Below are 26,945 nucleotides of genomic sequence, written 5' to 3'. Positions count from 1 at the left end.
TTTAAGCCAAGATTTTCACCTGAAATGATGAGAACGAAGGATACTTTTGCAATCTTATTATTTCAGGTGAAAATGGACACTTGGTAATTGCATTTTGAAACTTAACAGAGTTAAATCCAGGTTTCATAAGGCTTGAAACATACAATGTTGAGATCCTCTTTAAGAATACAGAATCACAGATATAAAATTAGGTGCACAGCCTTGAAAGGGACTTCTCCAAAAAAAGGGCGCTGACTCTTAAGGTTCATGAACTTCTCAATAAATTCTCCTCTGATTAATTAGTGTCGGCTCTCTGTGCCCAGAATTATGAAAAAGGAGGGGAGGGCCCTAGAAAGAAAATCCTCATCTAGCTTGCTTCCCACGCATCCTCCTCAAGCCAGCTGAGTGGTATAGACCTTTCCCCAGGTCCCAAGGTAAATGATGTCAGAACTGAAATTGCACCTGATTCGACCCCCCTGGCACCCCCCCCCCGCTCCCCCGCCAATTTTGTCCTTCAACAAATAGTTACTAGTCACATCTACTCACTAGGTGGAAAGGGCTCTAACTGCCTGCTAGCGTTAGGATAAGCAGGTCTTTGATATCTCACTTACGGATTTTACCCATTCTGGGAGATGTGCGCAGTGCTGCTGTTTCTTTCTGTCCTGGCACACATATAGCCTGGCGTAACATGCGGTCTTTTTCTGTTCACTTGAGTTACAAGTCAGTCCTCCAGGAGGGCAACTGTAGGGGTGGCTTTGACTCGCCGAATCTTCCAGCAAGTATAGGCTAAGTTATACAAAGTGGGCGTGTCTGGAGCTTACCAAGAGACCCTCCCCCCTCGTCCCCAAAGCTTACCAGGCAGAGACACCCAGCCCCTTTCTTCTTTACCTCACGTGCGCAAACACCCTCTACCCTAGCGGTAGTAGTCCCCTCCCCCTCCCACCCCGCCCCATTTTCCGCCTTCAGCACCCCCCTCCCCGAGAATCTCCCCTCCCTTACTCCCTCTTTCCTTCCCTCCCCGCGGGCCAGCCGCGCTTGGAGCTGCCCTGCCGCGCGGCGGGGCGACACGGCGACACCTATAGGATTGCTTCCGGGCACTCCCGAGCCATAGGGGGGCTGGCCCGGGTCCGGAGCTCTGCAGGGCCGGCGGCTCCACGGCGGCTGCACCGGGGACGCGCGCACCCGCCCGCCCGCGTCCTCCCTCTCTCCCTCCCGCCCTCGCGCCCAGCGCCCAGAGCCGCGCTCTGCCCAGGGCGGTGGCTTCGCCGCGCCCCGCAAAGCTCCTCTCCGGTGGCCGCTCCCTCTTTCCCTCCTCTTTGCGTCATGTGGGGCACTTGATGGTTTTTGTTTTTGTTTTTGTTTTTCCTTAAAAGAAAATCCTCCTTTAGCCCTTTCCACCTTCCACCTCCCCCTTCGTCTCCCCAGGTTGATATTTTTTTCCTCTTCTGTGAGCTTGCCCATGAGCCTCCTCGGAAGCTACCGGAAAAAGACCAGCAACGATGGTTATGAATCCTTGCAGCTGGTGGACAGTAACGGGGACCTAAGTGCGGGGAGCGGCGGGGGAGGCGGCAAGCTGAGAGTGAACGCCGGGGCGGCAGCGGCGCGGAGTCCCGCCCGGCAGCCTCAGGACCGCGCCAGCACCATGGACAGCTCAGGTAGCGCAGCGGGCGGGCAGCGCCCCGCCGAACTCTGCAGGGCCCTCCAGTTGCGGCCCAGTCCACTGGCTCCCAACCCAGTCCGGCTTCGGAGAGGGCAGGATGAAGGCGTAGGCACCTAATACCACCAGGGTGTCGCGTCTCTAATTTCTGTAGTCCAGGGAGCTAGGAAACGTTAGATCAGTCCGGAGGCCCAGTGACCGTAGCGAGCGCCTCTTAATCTCTCTAGGCTGCTAAATACACCAGCTGGGGGCGGGGAGAGGAGGGGAAAGGGGAGGGGAGGGGTGGACAGGATAGGGGAGGGGGTGGCGCGAGGAGCGGTTGGGAAGGGGGCGGGGAGAGGCAGCTGCTTTCACTACCCAGCTGGATGAGGGGAAGAGGTGAAGGACGAAGTGTGCTGATTGTTTTTGCAGCCTGCTGACGGTATTTATTCCAATTATTATTCTCGTAATGCTGATGTTATTTGCAATTCTGTAAAGCTCTGCCTCTTCTCTACTCTGCTGTCTGCTAGGTTTAATGCTGTTACCTTTCTTGAGCAAATTTTACCTGGGATCTAGAGCCCTTTTACACAGCTTTTATGATTTGCACAATGAAATTTTATTTCATCTGTTGTTGGCTTCTTTATACTTTTGTACTGAGTGTATTAATATTTCATAAACCTCTATATGTAAGGAAAATGGAAATGCCTCTAAACTTTACATCTGGGCTTGCGACCGTCTTTTAGAAAGCGTTTTAGCAAGTTGGATTTTCTCTTGGAAATGCTCTTTTAGCGATTTCCATAGCATAACAGTTATTTAATGTATCCATGTTGGACCAAGAATGTCATTATAGCTGTTTGCTTAACTTTTCAAGGAACTAAGGTAGGAGGATTGTTTACGTAAAGATAATTTATAATTGAGGTGCTCAGTGGTTTGTTCTATATTGGTAACTTTAATACTGGACAACTGAGAACTCCAGAGGAAAGATTTGTGTTGAGTTGTTTGGGCAGTCATGAAACCAAACTGAATTTAATTCCTGCACTTTGCAAACAAATGCTTGTTTCTTTAAATCGTGTAATGGCTCTTCTTGGGCTACCATTTTCTATTTTCCTCATCCTATAAGTGGGATGAAATATTGTCCACAGATGTTCAAGTGTCCAGGCTGAAAACTAATTTTATCCATGTAAGCTCCTATTGAAGTTAAATAAGGTATTGGTGGTGTGTTTTCTCAGTACTATTTTAAATTAAAGCTAAAATTATCCCTAAGGGACTGATGCTTTCAGGGGCTTTGGTACTGGGGTTGTACATGGTTATTTGATTTATGTTTTTCCAAATCTGTGATATATCAAAGTACAAACCATCTTTTGACTGGATGTGATCTCCTTTAAATCTTACAAAAAAGATTCATGTACTCTAAATGATGCTACTATAATCCTTTTGGAACATAGTGTGCATATAAACAAATAACTGAAATGAAAATGAACATTTCCAGATGAGTATAGAGGAGCCTCGCTTCAGGGAAATGAAATATGAAATTCTGAACATTTCAATTTTTCATAGAGATTTTCATTTTAAAAATTGGAATTTTTTTAAAAAGTATGTTACATTGTGGAATAACTTCTACATATATTTCCTGAGCCTGGTTCTATGCCAGGCACTGTGCTAAGCACTGTAGGGAAGGCGGTCGTAAATGAGACACTTCTGACCTCTAGGGGGCCATCGTACGATAGCGGCGGTAACTTGAACGCAGAGCAGCTTATGCTAAGTTCTGGATTTTTGAGGATTTTTGGTTTTTTTTCCTATCTTCGCGAAATCAGACTTTTTCAATAGGTTTAGAGAAAAAGAATGAATTGCCTTGATAAATTGTTGTAATGAAAAAGCATTTTTTAAAAAAATAATTCTTGTTTGAGCTAGTTACAATATCTACCTTGTTTCTTCATTGATTACTACATTCAATACAATCATTTTTTTTTAAACTTTGGATTTATTTATTTATTTATTTATTATTTATTTATGGCTGTGTTGGGTCTTCGTTTCTGTGCGAGGGCTTTCTCTAGTTGTGGCAAGTGGGGGCCACTCTTCATCGCGGTGCGCGGGCCTCTCATTATCGCGGCCTCTCTTGTTGCGGAGCACAGGCTCCAGACGCGCAGGCTCAGTAATTGTGGCCCACGGGCCCAGCCGCTCCGCGGCATGTGAGATCTTCCCAGACCAGGGCTCGAACCCGTGTCCCCTGCATTGGCAGGCAGATTCTCAACCACTGCGCCACCAGGGAAGCCCCAAAAGCATTTTTATTAATAATACTGTTATCTCTAAAGTGCTTTTGCTAGGAGTAGATTCTTCAGCTTGATCAAACTAGCACTATATGAAGAGGTTGCAGGGATCACCATCCACCCCCTTTAGGCTAAGAGAATATTGTGGCTTTGTTTCAACATGCATTTCGGGAGAATGCTGTTTGGATGAGGGATTGGTTCTTGAGAGTGGGCTTTCTTGTAGTGGGTAGCAAGTTTCATTTACTAGAGCAACTATATCTGTCCTGTCTAATTATAGTTCCTTCTTCTAAGATTTTCAAAGAGTGGCCTTGTGCAGTGTAAATGTATCCATTTGTTTCAGATATTTAATTAAACTCATGGATCACTTCTAAACCAGCAGTAATCTGCCTGTTTATTCAACTGATTGTACTGTGACATGCTGGATAGGACAGGTGGTTCATGGGGCTTTTGCTCTAACGAAAATGTTTAAGAATGAAAAAATATGTCAAGATCCCTTAGAGAATTTAAAGCTTAGTCTTAACAATACCTTACATCTGTATAGCTATTTATAATAGATAAGACACTTATCTTATTTCATTTCCCCAGAATTCTATTACATAGGGTAAGCAGCATGTGTCTGTGCCTAGAGACTTGGGATCAAACCTCTGCACTATTGTTACTAGCTGGAAAACCTAGAAATGTTTAAGCCAGTTCCCTTTTTACAAAACTAAGAACATCATAGTTGTTCTCACCATAGAGCTTAAGTTTGAGGCTTGAAACAACATGAGAATACATTTGCAGTTTTTCTTCTTTTTGCTGTCTGTGCCCTTCCAATTTATGAGATGAGGAAAGTTATTCTTACAGATGGCAGGAGACTTGTTCAAGGTAAAACAGCAAGTTAATGCCAGATTCGAGTCTTCTGACTCTAAGGTCTAAGTTTTCCCCATTGAACTAAGCTATCTTTCTGTGTAGGCATAATATCCTTGTTGAAATGGAAACAATATTATCTACTTTGATTTTCCCTGAGATGTTCAGAGAAGTTAATGACTTTATAAGTCAACAGATTCCAGATAGATTCCAGAGCAGTCCCCTTGCTGGATTTGTCTTGCAGAGCTCTCTGCCTGTCCTGGCTCACTTTCTCTTCATTTTTAAAGTTAATTAATTAATTTTTGGCTGTGTTGGGTCTTCATTGCTGTGTGCGGGCTTTCTCTAGTTGCGGCGAGCAGGGGCTACTCTTTGTTGCGGTGCGCGGGCTTCTCATTGCGGAGCACGGGCTCTAGGTGCGCAGGCTTCAGTGGTTGTGGCACGCAGGCTCCGTAGTTCTGGCTCGTGGGCTCTAGAGTGAAGGCTCAGTAGTTGTGGCGCATGGGCTTAGCTGCTCCGGGGCATTTGGGATCTTCCCGGACCAGGGCTCGAATCCATGTCCCCTGCATTGGCAGGTGGATTCTTAACCGCTGTGCTACCAGGGAAGTCCCACTTTCTCTTAATTTAAATTATTCTCTAGAAGAGTGTCATTCAAAGGTCTTCCTCTCATATCCCACGTGGCATTGCAGCTATACCAATTCATTAGCTTAGAAACTTCATACTTCTCCTGTGTGCATTTCACCTTCCACTGAAAGTAGAATCCACAGAAGTAGAATGCCCAATCTTGAGTCACTAAAGTGTTCCAACATTAGGCTTTACTTACAAAGTTCATAATGACAAGTCATAAGACAGTAGACTAAAATCCAGATTTTAACCCTCAGAATGGGAGAAAATATTTGCAAATGAAGCAACTGACAAAGGATTAATCTCCAAGATTTACAAGCAGCTCATGCAGCTCAATAACAAAAAAACAAACAACCCAATCCAAAAATGGGCAGAAGACCTAAATAGACATTTCTCCAAAGAAGATATACAGGTTTCCAACAGACACATGAAAGAATGCTCAACATCATTAATCATTAGAGAAATGCAAATCAAAACTACAATGAGGTATCATCTCACACCCGTCAGAATGGCCATCATCAAAAAATCTAGAAACAATAAATGCTGGAGAGGGTGTGGAGAAAAGGGAACCCTCTTGCACTGTTGGTGGGAATGTAAATTGATACAGCCACTATGGAGAACAGTATGCAGGTTCCTTAAAAAACTAAAAATAGAACTACCATACGACCCAGCAATCCCACTACTGGGCATATACCCTGAGAAAACCATAATTCAAAAAGAGTCGTGTACCAAAATGTTCATTGCAGCTCTATTTACAATAGCCAGGACATGGAAGCAACCTAAGTGTCCATCATCGGATGAATGGATAAAGAAGATGTGGCACATATATACGATGGAATATTACTCAGCCATAAAAAGAAATGAAATGGAGGTATTTGTAGTCAGGTGGATGGAGTTAGAGTCTGTCATACAGAGTGAAGTAAGTCAGAAAGAGAAAAACAAATACAGTATGCTAACACATATATATGGACTCTAAGGGAAAAAAAAAAAGGTCATGAAGAACCTAGTGGCAAGACGGGAATAAAGACACAGACCTACTAGAGAATGGACTTGAGGATATGGGGAGGGGGAGGGGTGAGATGTGACAGGGTGAGAGAGTGTCATGGACATATATACACTACCAAATGTAAAATAGATAGCTAGTGGGAAGCAGCCGCATAGCACAGGGAGATCAGCTCAGTGCTTTGTGACCACCTAGAGGGGTGGGATAGGGAGGGTGGGAGGGAGGGAGATGCAAGAGGGAAGAGATATGGGAACATATGTATATGTATAACTGATTCACTTTGTTATAAAGCAGAAACTAACACACCATTGTAAAGCAATTATACCTCAATAAAGATGTTTAAAAAAAAATCCAGATTTTAATGGGATTTAAAAGTATAAGGATGATGAAGAATGCTAAAATGTTTTCTTGCCTTGTATGAATCTGACTGAAAACAAAAATTATCTTTAACAAATACTATTCCAGGTAGTGTTTAAACACAGCACCCACATTTTGAATCTGGCTTTAACTTTATGAAACATTTACTTGGATAACTTCATAATTCATTGAAATATCATCAGCATATATGTACTAATATTACTTACTCAGGAATACCTGCCCATTTAAGGGTCTTGAAGGTTGAAGGCAAAGTTGATTCATCCAACTTATTTAGTTGTGGCTAAAGTTTGAATGACTCTGGATAACCATTTAAGGATGCACTTGTGTCAAATTTCAAATACTTGGAGACTGCCATGTTTCATAGACTTAGGAGAATCCATGTAGCCTATGATATACACTTTCTGTGAGGAAGCTTTCACTGCCTTCTGAGGCAGTACCTTTGGACTGCTCTCATTGGTAGAGAGTCCTTTCTTTTATCTAGGCAAAAATCAGCCTTTCTGCCCTCTACGTTTCAAAATAAATCTAACCCTCTTCCAAAGGTTTTTCATCAGTTTTTATTATAAATGTTTTCCATGCTCTTGGCTAAGAAAGAATAAAAGATTTCATAAAGGAATAAAACGAAAAATGTAGAAACGTACCTTCTCCCTTCCCTGATTTTTTAGGTCCTTGCCCCAGAGATAACCCCTATTGAAAGTTTGTGTAAACAAGTATAGGGCTTCCCTGGTGGCACAGTGGTTAAGAATCAGCCTGCCAATGCAGGGGACACGGGTTTGAGCCCTGGTGCGGGAAGATACCACATGCCGCAGAGCAACTAAGCCCGTGCACCACAACTACTGAGCCTGTGCTCTAGAGCCCGCGAGCCACAACTACTGAGCCCATGCACCACAACTACTGAAGCCCGCACACTTAGAGCCCGTGCTCCCGCAGCAAGAGAAGCCACCACAATGAGAAGCCCGCACACTGCAACGAAAAGTAGTCCCCCTCGCCGCAACTGGAGAAAGCCCGTGCACAGCAACGAAGACCCAACGCAGCCAAAAATAAATAAATAAATTTATATTAAAAAACCCCACCAAAAATATATTGTGTATATATATGTGTGCTTATATAAGATTAAAACTGTAATAAAATACAGATTCAAAGTTGTAACCATGTACCTTTATATACAATTGTTCAATAATATTTAATGATAAAAATAGCTACAATTTAACGACTACAATCCAGGCATTGTGCTAAGCATTGTACATACGGTATCTTATTTAACCCTCATAAGAATTCTTTAAGGTGGGTGATAGTTACTTTCCTCTTATAGTTGAATAAACTGAGGCACAGAGAGGTTAAGCAAGTTGCCTGAGGTTACACAGGCTCTACTCATTCTATATTGAGTAAAATTCCATAGAGAAATGCCTATAAGATTGCAAATGAAGAATTTAGTAGTAAATGTTTCTATCTGCTTCTTTCCCTGAGGTAAGAAGAAATAAGAGCGTCTGAGGGAGCTGAAATAAATGTAGTTGTTTTTCACGTTGAATCTCGTGAAACAAGTATCTCCTCTTGTATTAAATATAACATAAAGAATTTTAAAATGCTGGAAACAAAGGAAATAGAATAAAAACAGTATTGGATAAGGCTTATTAAATCCTGATATAGCGCTGAGAAAAGAGTATAATTGGTGCAGCTTCATAAATTTATGGAACAATATCTTGCCGATGAAAATGAGTCCCTGCTGCTCTGGGAATTAGGTCCAGAGTATTCTTAACTGGACGTCAGAGTCCCCTGTAGTACCTCTGAAAGCCGGCCCAATAGAACTTCATGTCCTTTCTTTACTGGTAGGTCCCTTGCCTCCCACCTGCATCTCTATGCTTCTGCATACACTGTTCCCTCAGCTTAGGCCAGCTTATCCCATAGCCATCTAGATGTCCACTTTTCTAGGTTATCTCCTACTCATTCTTCAGGACGTGGCTTCCATAATCTTAAACCCTATAAGCTGCATGAGATGGAGCATTCTCCATGCTCCTTCAGTGGCTTGCACGTCCCTGTCATAGCTCTCATCACACTGAGTTGTGATATGTTGCCTAGCATGTCTCTCCATCTAGACAGTAAGTAAAGTTCAGAGCAAGCCTGTGTCTTATTTACCTTTGTATTCTTGTCACTGCTTGGCATTTATTAGGAGCCTGATAAATACTCTTTGAATGAATGAAAGCATGAACGGATTTGAATTTTTAAAAAGGGCATTTATAATGAAATATGCCCATCCAAACCTAAAAATAAGCATACAGCTAGATTTTCACAGAAATGAGGCCAGACTTGAAAGAAGTGAAACTGTTGGCAAAAAGCTAGACCAGTTCAGTAATGAGCATTTTTTCATATGCAGGGATACCAGAGGGGAGAGAAGGATGATTAATACATAGTCCCAGACTCCCAAGAATTTTCTTATGTGTAAATAATTAGCTTAACGAAAGACTGCTTTCTTGACCAAAAAAATGCAATCTATTGTATGATTCATCAAGGGAACTCTTTCAGCAGAAAAACAGAAACACTAAATATATACAACTAAAAAATAGACTAAACAATAGATGACTTTTCTCTGTAGGTCTGTGTGTTTCATCAGTATCACAAGGTTTGAATCTTAGCCACTTTCAGGTTTAGTGTTAAACATTTTTTTTGTATCACCTTTGGCCATGTGTAGTTATATACAAGCTTTATGGTGACTTACTGCTTTTTATCACCTGTACTCATCTTGAACTCCTTTTGGAAAGAATCTATAATTTTGAGGTGGATTGAAGAATCCTGCAGTTTAGATGGCACATTTCCTTGTTGCCAAAACTTGTAACTCAGGAAAAAAACTAAATTACAGTTAGTGTATCTTAAACAATTTCTCTTGAAATCTACTTGGAAGCTTTCGACAGAGCAGCTCAGTGTATGAGAATTAGTCCTTCACGGTCAAAGGAATTAGGAAATTTCATGACATGTATTAAGAGATCTGGCAGTTTCTGTTACCTTTAATTGCTTTACCTGACATATCACAGGCTATAGTCTAGATCCAGAATACCTTCTTATTTCAATAATGCATCAAAGCATAATTTTAACTGGGGACAGAAATTAAAATTCAGCTGTGTGTGGTGTTACCAATGCAAATAACCCCACCACAGAAACAATCAGATGACCCAGTAGCTTCTGTGCAGTGTTGGGTTTGCATGTGCAAAAAATTACTGTTGGCATGTTGCAACTAGTACCCTACCTGGTGGCTGGCAAGTTTGTTTGGCATACGTTGTAAGCCATTTCCTGATTTTAGAAATACTATGCTGTGAAAGATGTGCACGCTGGAATTGGGCATATAAGTGGTATAATAAGAGACAGAGAAAGTGTGAAGGGGGTGCAGAAGAAGAAGCTGTAATTTGAACCAGGAGGACTAGGGAAGGCCACAGTGGAAAGTGGTGTTTGAGCCAGGTGTCAGTAGGTGGAGAAGGAAAGGAAAATTGTTTGGGGGTGAGGGCTAAGACACAGTGGCATCATCATGCATGGTGTGTTGAGAGACCTGCATTTAGACCTGGGAGCTGAAGCCCTGATGGGTGGGAAGGACTCTAGTGGATGGCACTGGACGATAGATCCGGGTGAGCTTGCTGAGGAGGTTGGACTTTATTCTGTAGGCTGGGGGAGGTCGCTGAAGGTTTGGGAGTGGGGCTGAGGCAAGCCCGACTTATCCAACAGGCATAGTGCCTAGGGACCACAATAATTTTTTTTTTTTAATTTAATTTAATTTTTTTTTTGGCTGTGTTGGGTCTTCGTTTCTGTGCGAGGGCTTTCTCTAGTTGCGGCAAGCGGGGGCGACTCTTCATCGCGGTGCGCGGGCCTCTCACTATCGTGGCCTTTCTTGTTGCGGAGCACAGGCTCCAGACGCACAGGCTCAGTAGTTGTGGCTCACGGGCCTAGTTGCTCCGTGGCATATGGGATCTTCCCAGACCAGGGCTCGAACCTGTGTCCCCTGCATTGGCAGGCAGATTCTCAACCACTGCACCACCAGGGAAGCCCCACAATAATTTTAAGGCCCACAAAAATGTTTTAATTTCAGTTTCTTTTAAAAACCGGAATAAATAAATAACAGTAAGGAATTCATCTTTATATCAATGCAGTAAAAAAATATGTAAACTTTTTTAAAAATGGGGGAATGGGCACAGGAAGGCAGAAGTGCCCAGAGCCCACAGAGTCTCTTGCAGCTCCAGAGAGGAGAGTGTAATGTGTGAATCCTGAGGATAATTTGCAGCTGTGTAAGGGATGGAGTCCATCTGTGGTTCCTACCTGTGTCCTCGCTGCATCATATTTTCTTGAAGTGCTGGTTGAAAACACTGATCCTGGGCTCCAGGAATTTCTGATTTGCTAAGGAGGGAGGAGGTGTACTGAAAGGGAGAGCGTATACGCCTGGAGGACAGGGAGAACAGTTTCGTGGCAGTTTAGTTGATGCCCTGAGAAATAACTAAGGCCCAAGCCAGGGCAGTGCCAGTGAGACTGAAAGGAAGAGGCCGCTCCTGAAAGCATTATGCAGAAGAGTGGACAGGCTGACAGCTGACTGGATGTGGGGAGGGAGGCCTAGAGTAAGCTAGACATGATTAGCCTGGATGGCAGGAGGAGAGGAGGTAGTATTTCCAGTCTTGGCTAGAAGTGGAAAATATGACCAACTGGTTTTCTCTGCTGCGGATGCACCACGGGCACGCGTGTGGCAGGGCTGAATATGCTGTCAGCTTGGCACAAGATTTCACCAGGCTTTCAGCTCTTTGGTAAGCTGCCCATCAGGCTGTGCAGATCTCCAGGGCAGTGCTGTGGAGGGGCAGGAGGCAGGAGCAGAGCCTGTGTTTGCCTGGAGGGAGGAGTAAGGTAATCGGTGGAAATGCTAGAACCGAAGCTCTGTGGCACTGGGCTGAGTCCAGGACCGAGGCTGGAGGCCAGGACCGTGTAGGGTAGCCAGCCTGCCCTTACTCCCATTCGCACTGGCTGAGCCCTCGGCTCTGGTTCCTTGCCTGGTGATGGAGGCACAGGAAGAAAGCTCAAACGCCAAAGAAACTTGGAAGATGATTACTGCAGCAGGAATTCTCGGTCTCTATGGAAACAGACAAGTGCCTGAAAAAAACCCTGACCCTAGGAATTCTCCAGGTCTGCTTGTACCAGCATTGGGCCACTTGAGCATTGCAGCACAAGTCCTAGCAGGACAGAAGCCCTCATTTCTCCTTTCTCTCTCCTCCTCTGCAGCCCTTCTTCCCTCTCTTTGCTTCTTTCTTTCTCTTTCCCCTTCACTTCTGTCTTCAACTTCCTCGTCCCCCTCTTTCCTCCTTTGCCTCTGCTACTCTTCTGCTCTGTTTTTCTCTCTCTTTTCCCCTTTCCTGTCTGGATCTCCTCCCTTCTCCCCAGTCAGTGAGTCAGCATGTTTTGGGAGACTTGGAGCCCCATACCATAAGAAGTGTGTGGATGACTGTAGTTTTGGGGTGTGTGTGTGTGTGTGTGTGTGTGTGTGTGTGTGTGTGTGTGAAACTTAGATCCCAGCCTGCTGCATGTGGTCCAATAGGTGTGAACAGTGGTGTCACTTTCCAGTTTGGGTAATTGCATCTGACCTACCTAAAATTTCACTTGCTGTTTCAATTAGCAAAGTATTCCATGCTGTGACTTGGTGATGAGCGGTTTCATAAGCCTCCATCCCAGAGGTAACTGCATTTCATTCAGATGAAGGAAAGAATTTTACTTCCTAATTCGCAACTAGGGAGTGCAAGATCATAGCTCGCCATTTCCCCCTCCCTCTCTCTCCTACCTCACCCCTGCAGGAACGCAGATCTTTCTCTTCCCCTCTGCTACTGCTGAAGCCTAGATAAATTGCTGTGTTTTCAATCTTTACAGTTCAGTTTGTTGGTGCTCTTGCGTAGTGGGGGTATTAGGGAATCATGTGTCAGAAACCCCAGATATAAGCTCTGGCTCTGTCCTTTGCAGGCTGTGACCTCGGGCAGGTAATTCAAGTGAGAACAATCATACTGACCCTGCCTGTTTCACAGGCAAGGTGAAATGTAGCTGATAGCACCGTGCAGTGACTAACCCTTCATTTATTCACTTCACAGTGTCTGTGGTCTGCCTACTATGTGCTGGTATGGTCCTAGGCACAGAGATACAATGCAGGATGAGACACAATCCAGTAAGGAAAGATAAAGGATCATATGGAGTGTTAAATGCCACGGAGGGGACCAGAGTGAGAAAGAATAACTCAGGGTGGTGGAGGCCTGTTTTACAGAGCATGATCAGGAATGCCTTTCTGAGGAGATAATGTCTGGGGTGACACCTGAAGAAACAGAAGCAAACAGAAAGAAAAATAAGAAGAGCTGGACGTAGAACGTACAGCAAATGCAAAGACCTGGAAGAGGGAAAAAGCTTTGCAGAGAGGAGTAGTGGTGTAACTGGCACTTAGGGAGCCAGGAGGGAGTGACAAAAAAAGAAGTCTGAGTTGTGTTGTAAGAGACCATTTGACTGCTTATGTTGAGAAAGAATTTGAGGTGGCTTCATAGTTATTCTAGATTGTAGGCAGGACTTATACACCATGGGTGAGGTCAGCAACTATGCTGTTCCACATTAATGGCCACCTTTTTTTCTTTTCCAAGTGCAAATGACATTTTCACAGCATCCTAGTGTTGGCAACGTGTTTTTTTTTTTTTTTTAATACCCTGTCATATTTAGTTCTTACGATGATCCATTGGAGTAGGTGGCGTTTACAAAATGTTTTAGAGATAAGGAGTTCTGCTAAGTTCAGTGAGCTGATACACAGCCAAGCCAGCAGCAGGGCCCAGGTCTTCTGACATATCGGAGTGTGACAGAGATTGCAAAGGAGGAGGCCTGAGATCTTGGGCACCCAATGGCCAAGATGTATCAGCTACTTTAGGAGAAGACAAGCTGGAGGGATAGAACAGGAAAAATTGGGTTTTAGCTGTTAGGGAAATTGGCTTATTAGGTGCCTCAAAAAAGAATAGCAGGATTTCACTTTAATTATTCGTCTTAACACCCAGCCGTTAAACCCCCTCCCAGGGTAGGAGGCTGGCTTTGTTTCTCGATGTGCCAGGAGAGAACTGTCTCCATTATGCCTCTCACTGGCACACACAGCCTGGCAGGCTTTCACGCTGTCTTGTTTTGTGAGCATTTGCAGTTCTAACAGAATACAGTTCTATTTCATATGTTGCTTTGTTTTCAAGCCTTTGTGTGAGAGCCGGGCTTCTTGTCTCTTAAAAACCAAAACCAAACCAAAACAAAAGCCCCTGTTTTTGTTTATAGCAGTGGTACCTCTTTATGAAAAGAAAATTTAAAACGATTCAGAGAGTGGTATAAAAATGAAAATAAAAGTCCACTTCTTTTCTCTCAGCTTTTAGTCTTACTCTCCAGATATACTTAATATTAATGATTTCTTGCATATACTTAGAGAATATGCAAGCATATGCAAACTTATATACAGCCGCATAGACACATGCAGATTCCTGCACACCCATATACATATACACGCATTCATATATAATGTATACGTGTATATCCTGGAATCTTATACATGCTGTTATATAACTTGATTTTTACTTAATACTATGTCTTGGATAACTTTCTACATTAGTACCCAGAGATGTAACTCATTTTCTCTAATGACTGCTTTGAATTCCACTGTCCAAGTTCCTCTATTGATAGGCAGTAAATATCTTTGAACATAAATTTTTGTATATTGTATATGTGGTATACCTCTGGGATAAATTCTTAGAAATGGCATTGCTAGGAGAAAGAGCCTATTCATTTCACATTATGATAGATCTTGCTGCATTGCTTTCTAAGAACCTTGTACCAACTTAGATTTCTACTAACAGTGTATGGGATTACTTTTTTCCCCCACATCCTTGTCAAGGCTGAGTATTATCAAACTTCTTAATTTTTGGCAGTCTCATAAATGAGAAATAGTGATAATGCTTTGCTTAAAACTGGCATTACATGTTGATACTTCCATGAGTTACTTTGGTTTTTGGAAATGGGGCTTGATTACTTTTTATTACATAGGTAATATATATCTAGGGAAAAACAATTTAGAAAATGCAGAAAAGCACACACACACACACACACACACACACAGTAACTGATAAACTTGTTTTCCATGGATGACCATTATTAACATTTTGGGATTGATCCTTTTGTCTCTTATCTACGTGTAAAAATATGAATGAACAGATTTTCTGTTACCTTATTGGCTCTCCATTAATTGTGGCTACTAGTCTTCTTGTAGAATGCTGCAGTTTATCAGTGGAGAGAGCACTGGAGTTGGAGCTAGTGATTGTTCTAGATTCAAGTTTTGAAATCACTGATTAGCTTTGTGACCTTGGGCAGTGCCTTTTTCATCAGATTGTTAGGAAAATCAAATGGGATAAGGTATAGAAAAGTGCCTAGTGTATTTCCTGCCCTAGAGTAGATGCTTGATAAGTGTTGGCTGCATCAAGTGGTTGAAGCTAAGTGAGCCCATGTTGGGAATATTTTATTATCCTGAGTTTTCTTCAAAGTGGATTATTTTACTTTTTTCATTTTACAAGGTTCTGAGCATTTTCTTTGTTATATTCATTCTGGGATTGTTCATAAGCTTTAAGACAATGTGTGGTTACCATGTAGTCCTCATAAATGTGTAGGGTTGTTATCAGCAGAACTCTTGGACGAGGCGGTCAACAGGCTTGATACATTATAAGGTCCTCAGGACAGCCCAGTTGAAGGAGAATTTTCAGGGTGGAGGATGAAACCCAGGAACTTTCCAAGGATGAAAGGAATCTACTGTTTATGTTCTAAGCATGATTAGTCATTGCTTATATTTTTTTCTTTATTTTTTCCCCAGTATTGCTACAGAAGCTAGTTCATGTAAAGCAGTGGTTCTCCAAAATGTCTGGAGACAATTTTGGTTGTCACAGTGTGGGGGAGGGGTTGTTCCTGGCATCTAGTGGATAGAAGCCAGGGTACTGCTAAACATCCTACAGTGCACCAGACAGCTCCACACAGTAAAGAATTATCTGGCCCAAAATGTCAATAGTTTTAAGGTTAAGAAACTCTGATGTTAATGGAATGAGTATATTGATTATGAGTTAAAGATAGTGAACGTGGTGAAGTATGCATTCATGGACCCATCAAACTAATGGTACTGGTCAGTGCTAGGCTACAAATTAAACCATACCTAAAAGGAATTTCTTCCTGGCTGCAAGAAGGTCCTTTGCTTTTCAGAAAGATGGTGTGGGAAAGGCCTAAGTTATAAAATGGTTCTGTTCAGCTAGGATTATTACCTGGAGGCAGCCGAAATCCTAGAAAGTTCAGGTTTGTGTCTCAGTCTCTGTGGAATCCAAGATGGACTTCCTTTGTTCATTCAAGCATTTATTCATTCAGCAAACACTATGAAATGACTACCAGCCAAATAACTGTGCTGTGAAATCAAAAAGAGAAAGAAACAAAAGTCACAGTATCTGCCCTAGAGGAGCATAGAAGACGGTATTGTGGTTAAGACCTCAGATCTGGATCTGGATTGTATCCTGGGCTCAAATCCTGCCTCTGCCACTTGTAATTTTTGTGATTCAGGTTGTCATTTTAGGATGAGGTTAAGAACATCTACCTCACGTGATTGTTGTAATGATCAAAATGTTGACAAACATAGGATGTTTAGAACAGTGTCTATCTCAATAAAATTTTCTTGTTATTTTTAATTCACTGCTGTTACTGGAATCTTGGAGCCCTATAGATTATCTAGTTTAGGGTTTTCATTTTGATTAGCACTAGATTCCTTTTTCAATAAAACCTTACCCAGACTCTTACTGTATGCAATACATGAAAACAGAGCAACTCTGGTTAAAATAAGGATGGGAGGCTGGGATACTGCTCTCTTGGGACCACTTGCCTCTCCTGCCCCAGCAGTGGTTTCTTGTGTGTAATTGCAGAACCTGGGGCTGAGTAGCATCCAGCTTGACAACCGCTGAGCTCACCTAGTCTACTCATTTTGAGAGTGAGGAAACTGAGGCCTGGAGAGAGGAAGTGACTTAAAGGGGGGATAAGGCAAGTACACAAATCACTCTGCTGTGCATGTGCCAAGCACAGCAACATGCGCTGGGAGGGAGTTGAGAGAAGACAGAGACAGACTTCTCTGTGCTTAGGTTTATTTAGGGCTGGTCTTGAAGGATGAGTAGAATTTGAACATTTCAGATAAAGTAGGAAAGAATATTTTCAGAGGAAGAAAAAGGTGATAAAGGGATGGAGGAAAAATCATTTAGAGTCTTTAGTGAAGGCTCCATGTCTTAGTAAATTATCTTTGGTTGCAAGTAATAAAAGCCATTTCAAAACATGTTAATGGAAAACCAAAGGAAGGGAGTTGTTATAAAGTCACAGGCTACCTTCTGAGTCCCAGTGTCAGAGAGTGGAGCCCTGCCTCATTTGTGCCTGGAACTCCAGAGCTAAGAGCCTCACGGCAGCCCCTCTCTCTAGTGCTTCATGGTTCTTGTTTTGCTTCTTCCTATGCATTTGCTTTATCCTTCATTCTCTCTCTGTAGACCAGCTTTCTGGTCTTCTCTTTGTAGATAGCTTCTCCAAAATTCCCAGTTTACATGTCACTAATTCAAGCATTCAGTCTTCACTGATCATCTGTCTCTGAATCCCAAACTCTAAATTTCAGGAGAGAATCCAATTGGCTTAATAGGTGTTGCATGTGTACCTCTCATCCAGTAGCTGCAGCCGGGGTGGGAGATGTGAGGAACCTGTCTTGTCGTGTTAACATTGCTGGCAAAACTCCACTCAAACTTGAAAATGAAACAGCTTGACCTGCAAGTTGCTCCTTTACCATCAGTGGAGACAGGCGTCTGTGTATCTATAACAAAGTATGAGGTAAAGAATCTGGGCAAGAAGTAAGTTAGTGGGTTGATGAAGGCTTCTCCGAGGATGGACAGTAGTGCTGGCTCTGAAGTGTCGGCAAGAAGGAGCTGAGGGAGACGTTACACATAGGAGCTGATTGGAAAGGTGGAAGAACATGGAATGTTTGCGTTATAGTGAGCGTTGAGTACCTGTGAGTACCTATATGTGTCAGAAAGTTCAGTCATTCACTCAGACAACAAATATTTATTGAAGACTTCCTAGAAGGAGGGTATGTTAATGGATGAAGAAACAAAATTAAAATAGTTAAATTGTTTCTCCAGTGTCATAGAGAATGAGAATATGAACCATATCTAGAACGTTTTAGTCTTAAAATTTTTTTCTCCATAGTTTCTTCATTTATGCTTTTTCTTTTTTTTAACATCTTTATTGGAGTATAATTGCTTTACAATGTTGTGTTAGTTTCTCCTGTATAGCAAAGTGAATCAGCTATATGTATACATATATCCCCATATCCACTCCCTCTTGCATCTGCCTCCCACCCTCCTTATCCCCTCTTCGTGGTCACTAAGCACCGAGCTGATCTCCCTGTGCTATGCAGCTGCTTCCCACTAGCTATCTGTTTTACATTTGGGAGTGTATATATTGTCACTGCCACTTTCTCACTTTGTCCCAGCTTCCCCTTCCCGCACCCCCCCATGTCCTCAAGTCCATTCTCTACGTCTGTGTCTTTATTCCTGTCCTGCCCCTAGGTTCATCAGAACCATTTTTTTTACTTTCCATATATACGTGTTAGCATACAGTATTTGTTTTTCTCTTTCTGACTTACTTCACTCTGTATGATAGTCTCTAGGTCCATCCACCTCACTACAAATAACTCAATTTCGTTTCTTTTTATGGCTGAGTAATATTCCATTGTATATATGTGCCACATCTTCTTTATCCATTCATGTGTCAGTGGACACCACAATGAGGTATCACCTCACACCAGTCAGAATGGCCATCATCAAAACTTCACTTTAAACACCTTTGCCTCAGTAATGCAGGTCTTAAGTTAACTCTCATTTTCTCTGGAAACCCTCATCTGACCTTCTAACTCTGGCTCAGATGCTTCTCCTCTGTGCCCTGATTATACTCTGTATTTTCCTCATTGTGGTGTTTTCTCATCTTATTGCTCATAGATAATCACTAAATGTTGGATGGGTGGATAATGTCTGTATAAGAGTTCTTCCTCAGTTTCTGATGAGACTCCAACTTCCAGCTCTTCTTCTTCTCCTACTCTTTGAGAGGCTTTTGGTGCTGCCTGCACTTCACAGCATTTATATGGCAAGCCCTAAGTTTATTCTGGCTGTGCAACTACTTGCCCAGTCCACAAATTCCAGTCTTCTACCTGCCGAAGCTGCCACCAGGATGAACAGAACAGCTCAATCTTCTGAGCTCCTCACATTTTTTTCTTTTCCTTCTCCGTTTCTAAAGTTAATATGATGTTGATGACCTCTATAAGCAGCTGTGAGCCTAGCACTGTGCTACGTGCTTGATATGTATTAGCTCCTTTTAACACAATGTACTTCAAGTTATGTTTTACTTCCCCCGTTTTTAAAATGAGGAAACTGAGACTGAAAAAAGGTGAATCGCTTGTTCAGGATCATGTAGCCAAGTGAGTGGCAGAACTGGATTGAAATCCAGGACTGTCTACTATAAAGCCCACTTTTCTGAACAGTCTGTAGGAAGAAGCTGTTTTAATTCCATGGTCCTCCAAATCTCAGCACTTCCTCTAGGAGCCTGTCTAGCCCCTGACTGAACTCTTCCCATCAGATAACTCTGCACTGTGGAAGGCAGCTGTTCTCCTGCTGGAGAGGAATCATCACCTGGAAATTGTCTTTTGTCTTTTTCAGTGGAAATCTGTCCATCACTCTCTCAGTACTATATCTAGGCAGGTTGTGGTTCTGTCCTTTTGTGCAACATAAATTCCTCTGAATCTATAGATTCCTCATGGTATAGCTAGAAGTATTTTAATAATTTTCTGGTCTTACCTGTTACAGATGAGGACCCTGGAGTACAAAGAGGAGCCCTGTTCAACTTACTACCCTTGAGTTACTTGAAGCCTAATCCTGATGCTTTGGTTTACCTTTCTCCTTCTAGCTCTTATAGTCTTTCCTCACGAGACGGGTTTTTTCAAGCTTCCATTGCCCTAGTCATTCTGCTGTGAACATTCCAGCTGGCCACTCTCCCTCTTGTTTTTGGAGCTGACCTCAATATTCCAAATTTGGTTTGATTACCTGGAGTTCTAGAGAGGATGTTTAATTCTGCAAGTAAATATGAGAACCTACTATGTGCCAGGGATATGTTGTAACCCTCCATCGCATTCTGCCTTTCTTCTGCTTTTCTCCACATCCTCTACAATATATGTGAGATTATAGCCTTGGCTGCAGGTAACAAAGGCCATGATATCTATGGCTTAAACAGATGGAAGCTTACTTCTTGCTCATTTAAAAGCCTGATCTGCAATGGCAGCTTAACTCTATGGAATAACTAGGGTCCCAGGCTCCTTCTATCTGGTTGCTTTATGCTCCTTAGGGTGTTACCCTCTTCCTTGTTGTCTGAGATGGCCAAGTAACACCCTTGTTTTCCAGCATACCTCTTCTCTCTCAGAAACACTCTGGAAGTTGCACTCTGCCACTCACATCTCACTGGTCAGAACTTAATCACATGGTCACATGTCACTGAAGGGAAGCCTGGGAAATGTAGTCTTTTATTCTGGGAGGCCATGTTACCAGATAAAAAATATTCCCAGGGAAAAAGAAGGGGATAATGGATATTAGTGTGACAAATAGCAGTCTCTGCCACATCCCTCCTTGTGTTTCAACTCCAAGAAAATAGGCCCGAGGTTGGTACTCCATAGCCACTGGCCTTCCAGGCTTATGAAATTCCATTTCTAGGTAAGATGGCAAAGCAGGACCCCCTAGAGTAGTCAAGAGAAATTCCAGAATTTCATGAAAGACTGAAATTCAGAATCTTTGATGAGGAAGTCACACTGGTAAAAAATAGCTGTCATTTGTTTAGGGCTTACTATTTATCTGCCGTGCATGTGTTAAATATTTAACATTAATCATCTTATTTAATTCTGAGAAGATTCCTAGGAGGCAAGTACTATTATCAATCCCCAAATTACAGATCAAATTTTCCAGAGAGATGAAGTAACTTCCCCAAGGTCACATAGCAAATACGTAATAAAACTGCCGCCTGTTTATCTTAGTGCGCTGGTGGCCTGTGGTCATTGTCCTCTTCACTCTGATGCCAGACAAATTAAGGATGCTCATTAACACTTCATAAAGCTGTCTCATGTTCCTCATAATAGTCAGACACTCCTAATTATAACCTGAGCAGGAAGTGTTGTTATAAGTAGGTTATGAGCCCCGAGTTGAAAGGACGGGTTTTACATCTTGTTGGCTGAGTGTGAGCTCAGGTCAGAAAGAAATATTTGGTCACCACATTGGCAAAAGCCATTGTCCATGTGTTCCATCTTGCCATCAGCGGTGTTCCTTGGGGTATTTTCGTTTGCCTGAGGAAACAGGTGCACAGAGATATCGTAGGGCTTGTGACATGTGGTAGAGTTGGGATGTGGCTCCGTGTGGATCTGATGCCAAGCTGGAAATCTTTTTTTTTTTTTAATTAATTAATTAATTAATTAACTTATGGCTCTGTTGGGTCTTCGTTTCTGTGCGAGGGCTTTCTCTAGTTGCAGCAAGCAGGGGCCACTCTTCATCGCGGTGCGCGGGCCTCTCACTATCGCGGCCTCTCTTGTTGCGGAGCACAGGCTCCAGACGCGCAGGCTCAGTAGTTGTGGCTCACGGGCCTAGTTGCTCCGCGGCATGTGGGATCTTCCCAGACCAGGGCTCGAACCCATGTCCCGTGCATTGGCAGGCAGATTCTCAACCACTGCACCACCAGGGAAGCCCCAAGCTGGAAATCTTAACTCGCCCGCTGCCTCACGCTCATTGCTCTGATGGGCCTGAACCCTGCTTCCTCATGTTCTGGAGTCTCTCAGTGTACCCTAGCACCCGTGCCAAGCCTTAGGTTGCTAGCTTTGCTGTGCTTGGTTAGAGATTGTAGGCCCTGATTTACCACAGACATTTCTAGGCCCTCATTTGTGGATGGCCTTGCTTTTTATCATTTGCTTGGTTTTTTTTCTCTTATGGGTATGGCAAATGAGTTATACATACAAATATTAACAATGGGGCACTCCATGAGGAAACCATGTCTCTATGGTCTAGTCTCTTTTCCTACCCCAAATCAGCATATATAGACAACAAGAGGGGCACTTGAAACCTGGATATTTCGGAATAACAAATATTTGGTGAATTACGGGGTAGTGATGGGGGCTACTTTAGAGCTGGTGAGAGAGGACACCTTTCTGAACGGGTAGCATTTATAGTAGGATCTCCTGGAGAATGAGAAGGAATCAGTCATGCAAAGAGCCAGGAAGAGCTTCCTAGTAGAAGGAATAGCAAAGACAAATGCCTTGAGTGGGGAAATGGAAAAGAGGCAAGAAATAAACTAACATGTTTGAGCCTTATATATTTTAGAGTTTGTTATAGAAGGGGAGTCAGAAGCTCATTGTCAACACTGCCCATCCCACCCCATCATGGAGAATCAGTGGCTATTTCTGGACAAGCTTCAGTGATGCTGGGGCAAATGCCTTCATGCTTGTCAAATCCTACTTTGCCTAGGTGTCTTTGGAAGAGTGATCAACAACTTCCTTGATGAAGTGTTGTCCTTTGGCTTCATTAAACTCACCGTTAGAAGTGGTTACATTGACAGCGTTCCTTCAGAAATCTTTTGAGATCTCCCAGGGGCTTTGAATATAAGAAAGCAGTGATGTTTTCGATATTAGCAATGATTTATAAAAATATTTAGATCACCCTTTTCTCTTAAAATCCATTCAAGCACTTAAACGGTTAGAAATCAGATGATTGCATTAGAATCTCAAACCTGGAATTTATAGAAAATTGGAAGGTACTCAGAGGGTGTTCTTTTGGCAGAGGGGCTGAGCTGCTCTGAAAACAGTGGCAGATCCTTTTTTTACAGTGACTAGAGCCTCACAGATGTGCATCCACTAGCAGCAGTCCATCCATCACTAGCAGATTTGCATATGGTTCCAGTTTGGGCACTTGGGTTCTTCATCTAATGCTAATTCAGCTATTCATATTAAGCTTTGTAACATACTAAGAGGTTATTTTAAAAAAGCAAAAAGAACACAAGCCTAGTAATTAATTGTGGGAACTTAATAGTACATTCTGGACTTGTTTGGTATTTGCCCAGGATCAGCAGAGATCCTTTTGATGTACTTCCAATAACAATAAAAATAACAGCTTGGAGAAATAAGCAGACTCAGGTGGGGAACTGAGGTTCTGGGAAGAGCTTTATCTTTCATCACATTGCTCTTTGGCATTGGCCATAAGTACACAACATCAGTGCCTTGTTTTTAGTTTACAAAGCACTTCCACGGACATCATTTTACTGCATTTTACAACTGCCTTTGAGCTGAGGATAATTATCTTCATTTTATGGCTGAGGAGCCTGAGGCTCAAAAAGGGTAAGTGACTTGCCCAAGGTCACAACATAGCTGGCAGGTGACAGAATCAGGACTGCAACCCAGATGTTGCACTTATAGTCATAATTCCTGAAAAACATTGTAGCTTTAAAATCTTGAAAAGCATCAGTGCCATCATTAGGATAATGACTTAGGGATTTTTTTCCTCCGTGAATATTATTTTAAACATTTTAAGGAAATAACTGCAAATTCTGTTCTATACTAACCCTAATAATGCGTTCTGTAACATCCCTGAGTCCAGAATTCCTCAGGACTATTTGATTTTTCCCCAGCTTCAGTCTTTAATATCACCTTGTGTTTAATTATATCACGTTGAAAGCAGAGTCTGGAGAATCATTATTAAGGATTTGTAGGTTGTTTAAATGACCATTTTTTTAAAAAAAGAAGCATAGATATGAATAGAAATAAAATTATTTTGCAAAGTAACCAACGCTTTAGTCCTGTTCATATCTGATTCACTCATTATAAGAAATTCTTTTGAAGACATATTTTGAGTCCCTTGGACTAGATAGAAGAGAGAGAGAATGGTAGCAATTTTGTTAGGTTAATTTAACTATCCCTGCTTTGGGAGAGGGCAATAACAAAACTTAATAGCAAAAGAAAAAGAGGACTCCCAGATGAGATTATACTTGCAAAATTTTCTAGGCTGACAGGAAAGCTGCAAGTATAAGATGTAATCATGTTTGACACAAGAATTAGGAGGACATAGACTACAAAACCCTTAAGCCTGACAGCCTCTGGCAAGGTGGTAAATAATATGAGGTTTTTTAGAGTAGCTTTTCTCGGGATAGAGCACAAAATGTAATACATATAACACATGCAGGATTGTTCCTGGAGAGGAGACAGCAAAAATACACTCGAGACAGCAAAGGATACCTAGGAAAGCATGTACAAAGTTCCAGAAAGTGAGAGCATGGGCTGTTGGAAGAGCTGCAGGTGGTTCCCTGGGACTGGAACAGAGAGCCGGAGGATCCGGAAGGAATCCGGGAGGTGAGACTGTAGAGGCAAGCAGCTCCCCATCATTCGAGGCTTGTAAACCCTGTTACTTGGAGCACCTAAATGTTTCTTAGAAGAGAGTGATGAGATCAAATTTGCATTTTAACAACATGCCTTTGGAGAGGATCGAAGAGGTCCAAGGCTGGTGGTAGGAAGATCAGCTAGCTGGACAATCAGGAGAGATTGTCCTGATTGAGATGAAAGTGGCCTGAACTAAGGTACTAGCTAGCAGTGGGTTCCTAGAAAGGAGGGATAGATTTGGAGCTTGCCTATGGGAACCGGAATGGGGGGAGAGGAGGAGACAAGTGGATTCTCAGATTTCTTCGTATCCACCCATTCTTACCCCATAACTTTCTATGCCATAAAATCATTGTGGGCATTAGTGCTTTTGCGGCCAATAAATAAGAGAGATTTGTTGATTCTTGAACAGATTCTTTCCTAATAACCACTCTCACCCCAAGTTGCTAATGTCCTTGGGGCTTTTTTATTCAAAGAATCTTACAGGCAAATGATTACCTTTTTTGTATATGCCCATATCTCTTTACTCAGGGACCTTTAATTCGAATTCAGGAAGAAACAATTGGTTTTTTTTTTTAAATTTATTTATTTAATTTATTTATTTTTGGCTGTATTGGGTCTTCATCGCCACGTGTGGGCCTTCTCTAGTTGCGGCCAGCAGGGGCCACTCCTCGCTGCAGTGCGCGGGCCTCTCATCGCGGTGGCCTCTCCCGCTGTGGAGCATGAGCTCCAGGCACGCAGGCCTCAGTAGTCGCGGCACACGGGCTCTAGAGCACAGGCTCAGCAGTTGTGGCTCACGGGCTTCGCTGCTCCGCAGCACGCGGGATCTTCCCGGACCAGGGCTGGAACCCATGTCCCCTGCATCGGCAGGCGGACTCCCAACCACTGCGCCACCAGGGAAGCCCGAAACAATTGTTTTAAGTGGCTAACCAGAAGTATGGTGATTCAGCTTCTTTAGTTAGAAGCTGATAAACCTTGTAGTGTATATACCATATAAACACCAAAACACATGTGTTTCCTTTCATATAATAATGACGGTGGCAAGAATGACTGTAACTAAAATTTGAAGGCCTAGTGTATATAGTTTGAGACTCCCCATCACCTACAAGATAAAATTCAGTGTCTTTAAGGGGCACACAGCCTTCCATACTGTGGTTCCTACCTACTCCACCACCCCTTGCTCAGCACGCCCTGTGCAGTATCGCTGGCTAGTTTATAGCTCAGAATTTAAGGTCAAAATCAACAGTATGTGTTGAGCCAGACACTTTGGGAAATAACAGTGCCCAACACAAAAAATATGTATTCTTTCATAGAGCTTCTTTTCTAGTAGGAAAAAAATCAAGATAAAAAGTACCATGAAGAAAAATAAACATTAAATAAGAAGATTGGGGGTGCTACTTTATATAGGGTGATCTGGAAAACTCTGAAAAAGAAGCATTTAAGCAGAGACCTGTAGGAAGTAAAGAAGCAAGCCATGTGGATATCGGGGGAACAGTGGGATAGTAAATGCCAAGGTGGTGAGGCAGGTGTATGTTAAATAAAGGAATAGTTTGGCTACAGCAAAGAGACAGGGAAAGAGAGGTATGAAATAAGGCTGGAGAGGTATGCAGAGGTCAACTGCTATAGAGCCTTTAGGCCATAGTGAGGACTTTGCTTTTTACTCTAAGTGGGATGGGAATCCATTGGAAGATTTTAAGCAGAAGGGTAACATGACTTGCTTTATTTCTTGAAAGAACACTTTTGTTGCTCTTTTTTTACGAGAGTGCAGGGAGGCAAGGGTGGAAGCAAAGACACCAGTTAAGAGGCTGTAGCGATAATTCAGGTGAGAAATGATGATGACTTAGATCTGTGGTTTGGTAGCACTATAGGTAATGAGAAAAGGTGGATTATATCTATATGTGTGTATATAAAAATATATACATTATGTATTATGGCATATAATGTGTATAATATATAAATATATGTACAATTTTCTAATTTCTTTTTAAAAATTATTTATTTTTATTATTTATTTTATCTTTGGCTGCGTTGGGTCTTCATTGCTGTGTGCGGGCTTTCTCTAATTACGGCGAGTGGGGGCTACTCTTCGTTGCGGTGTGCGGGCTTATTGCAGAGCATGGGCTCTAGGCACGCAGGCTTCAGTAGTTGTGGCACACGGGCTCAGTAGTTGTGGCTCGCGGGCTCTAGAGCGCAGGCTCAGTAGTTGTGGCTCACGGGCTTAGTTGCTCCGCTGTGTGTGGGATCTTCCCGGACCAGGGCTCGAACCTGTGTCCCCTGAATTGGCAGGCGGATTCTTAACCACTGTGCCACCAGGGAAGCCCCATCTAATTTCAAATATATATAAAAGTAGGAACGGGAAACAACGTAAGTAGAAAGTGGAAACCCATATCCCTATTACCTAGCTTCAACAATTATCTACCCGTGACCAATCTCATTTCTTCTATATCTGTACCTGCCCCTCTGGATTATTGTGAAGTAAATCTCAGCCATAATAATCAACTCATCCAATGTGTCTCTAAATAGAAGGGCTTCTTTTAAAAACATTATCACAATACCTTATTTTATCTAGAATATTAATAGTAATTCCTTAATATCATCAAATATCCAGTCTGTTCAAAATTTGCCAGCTTTTAAAGTGAGAGTCTTATTTTTTCCTTTCTACAATTTGTTTGAACAAGGATCCAAATAATGTTCATGCATTGAGGTTGGTTGACA

The 26,945-nt window shown here is 42.5% G+C and overlaps 1 protein-coding gene across 1 annotated transcript in view; it reads left to right on the top strand.

Moving 5' to 3' along the window:
- The first annotated feature begins 1,423 nt into the window (after positions 1-1,423).
- The window catches only part of DNAJC6 (DnaJ heat shock protein family (Hsp40) member C6), a 56,169-nt gene continuing 30,647 nt past the window's right edge, over positions 1,424-26,945 (top strand). The window contains exon 1 of the mRNA XM_082353493.1: positions 1,424-1,744. Within this exon, the coding sequence (XP_082209619.1) occupies positions 1,439-1,744 (306 nt within the window). The 5' untranslated portion in view covers positions 1,424-1,438. The remainder of the gene's footprint in view (positions 1,745-26,945) is intronic.

The sequence above is a fragment of the Balaenoptera borealis genome, assembly GCF_965194805.1.
Source record: "Balaenoptera borealis genome assembly, chromosome: 1".
In the NCBI taxonomy this organism is placed as follows: domain Eukaryota; kingdom Metazoa; phylum Chordata; class Mammalia; order Artiodactyla; family Balaenopteridae; genus Balaenoptera; species Balaenoptera borealis.
Note: the sequence above shows the minus strand (reverse complement) of the source record. Positions and strands in the feature narration are given on the sequence as shown.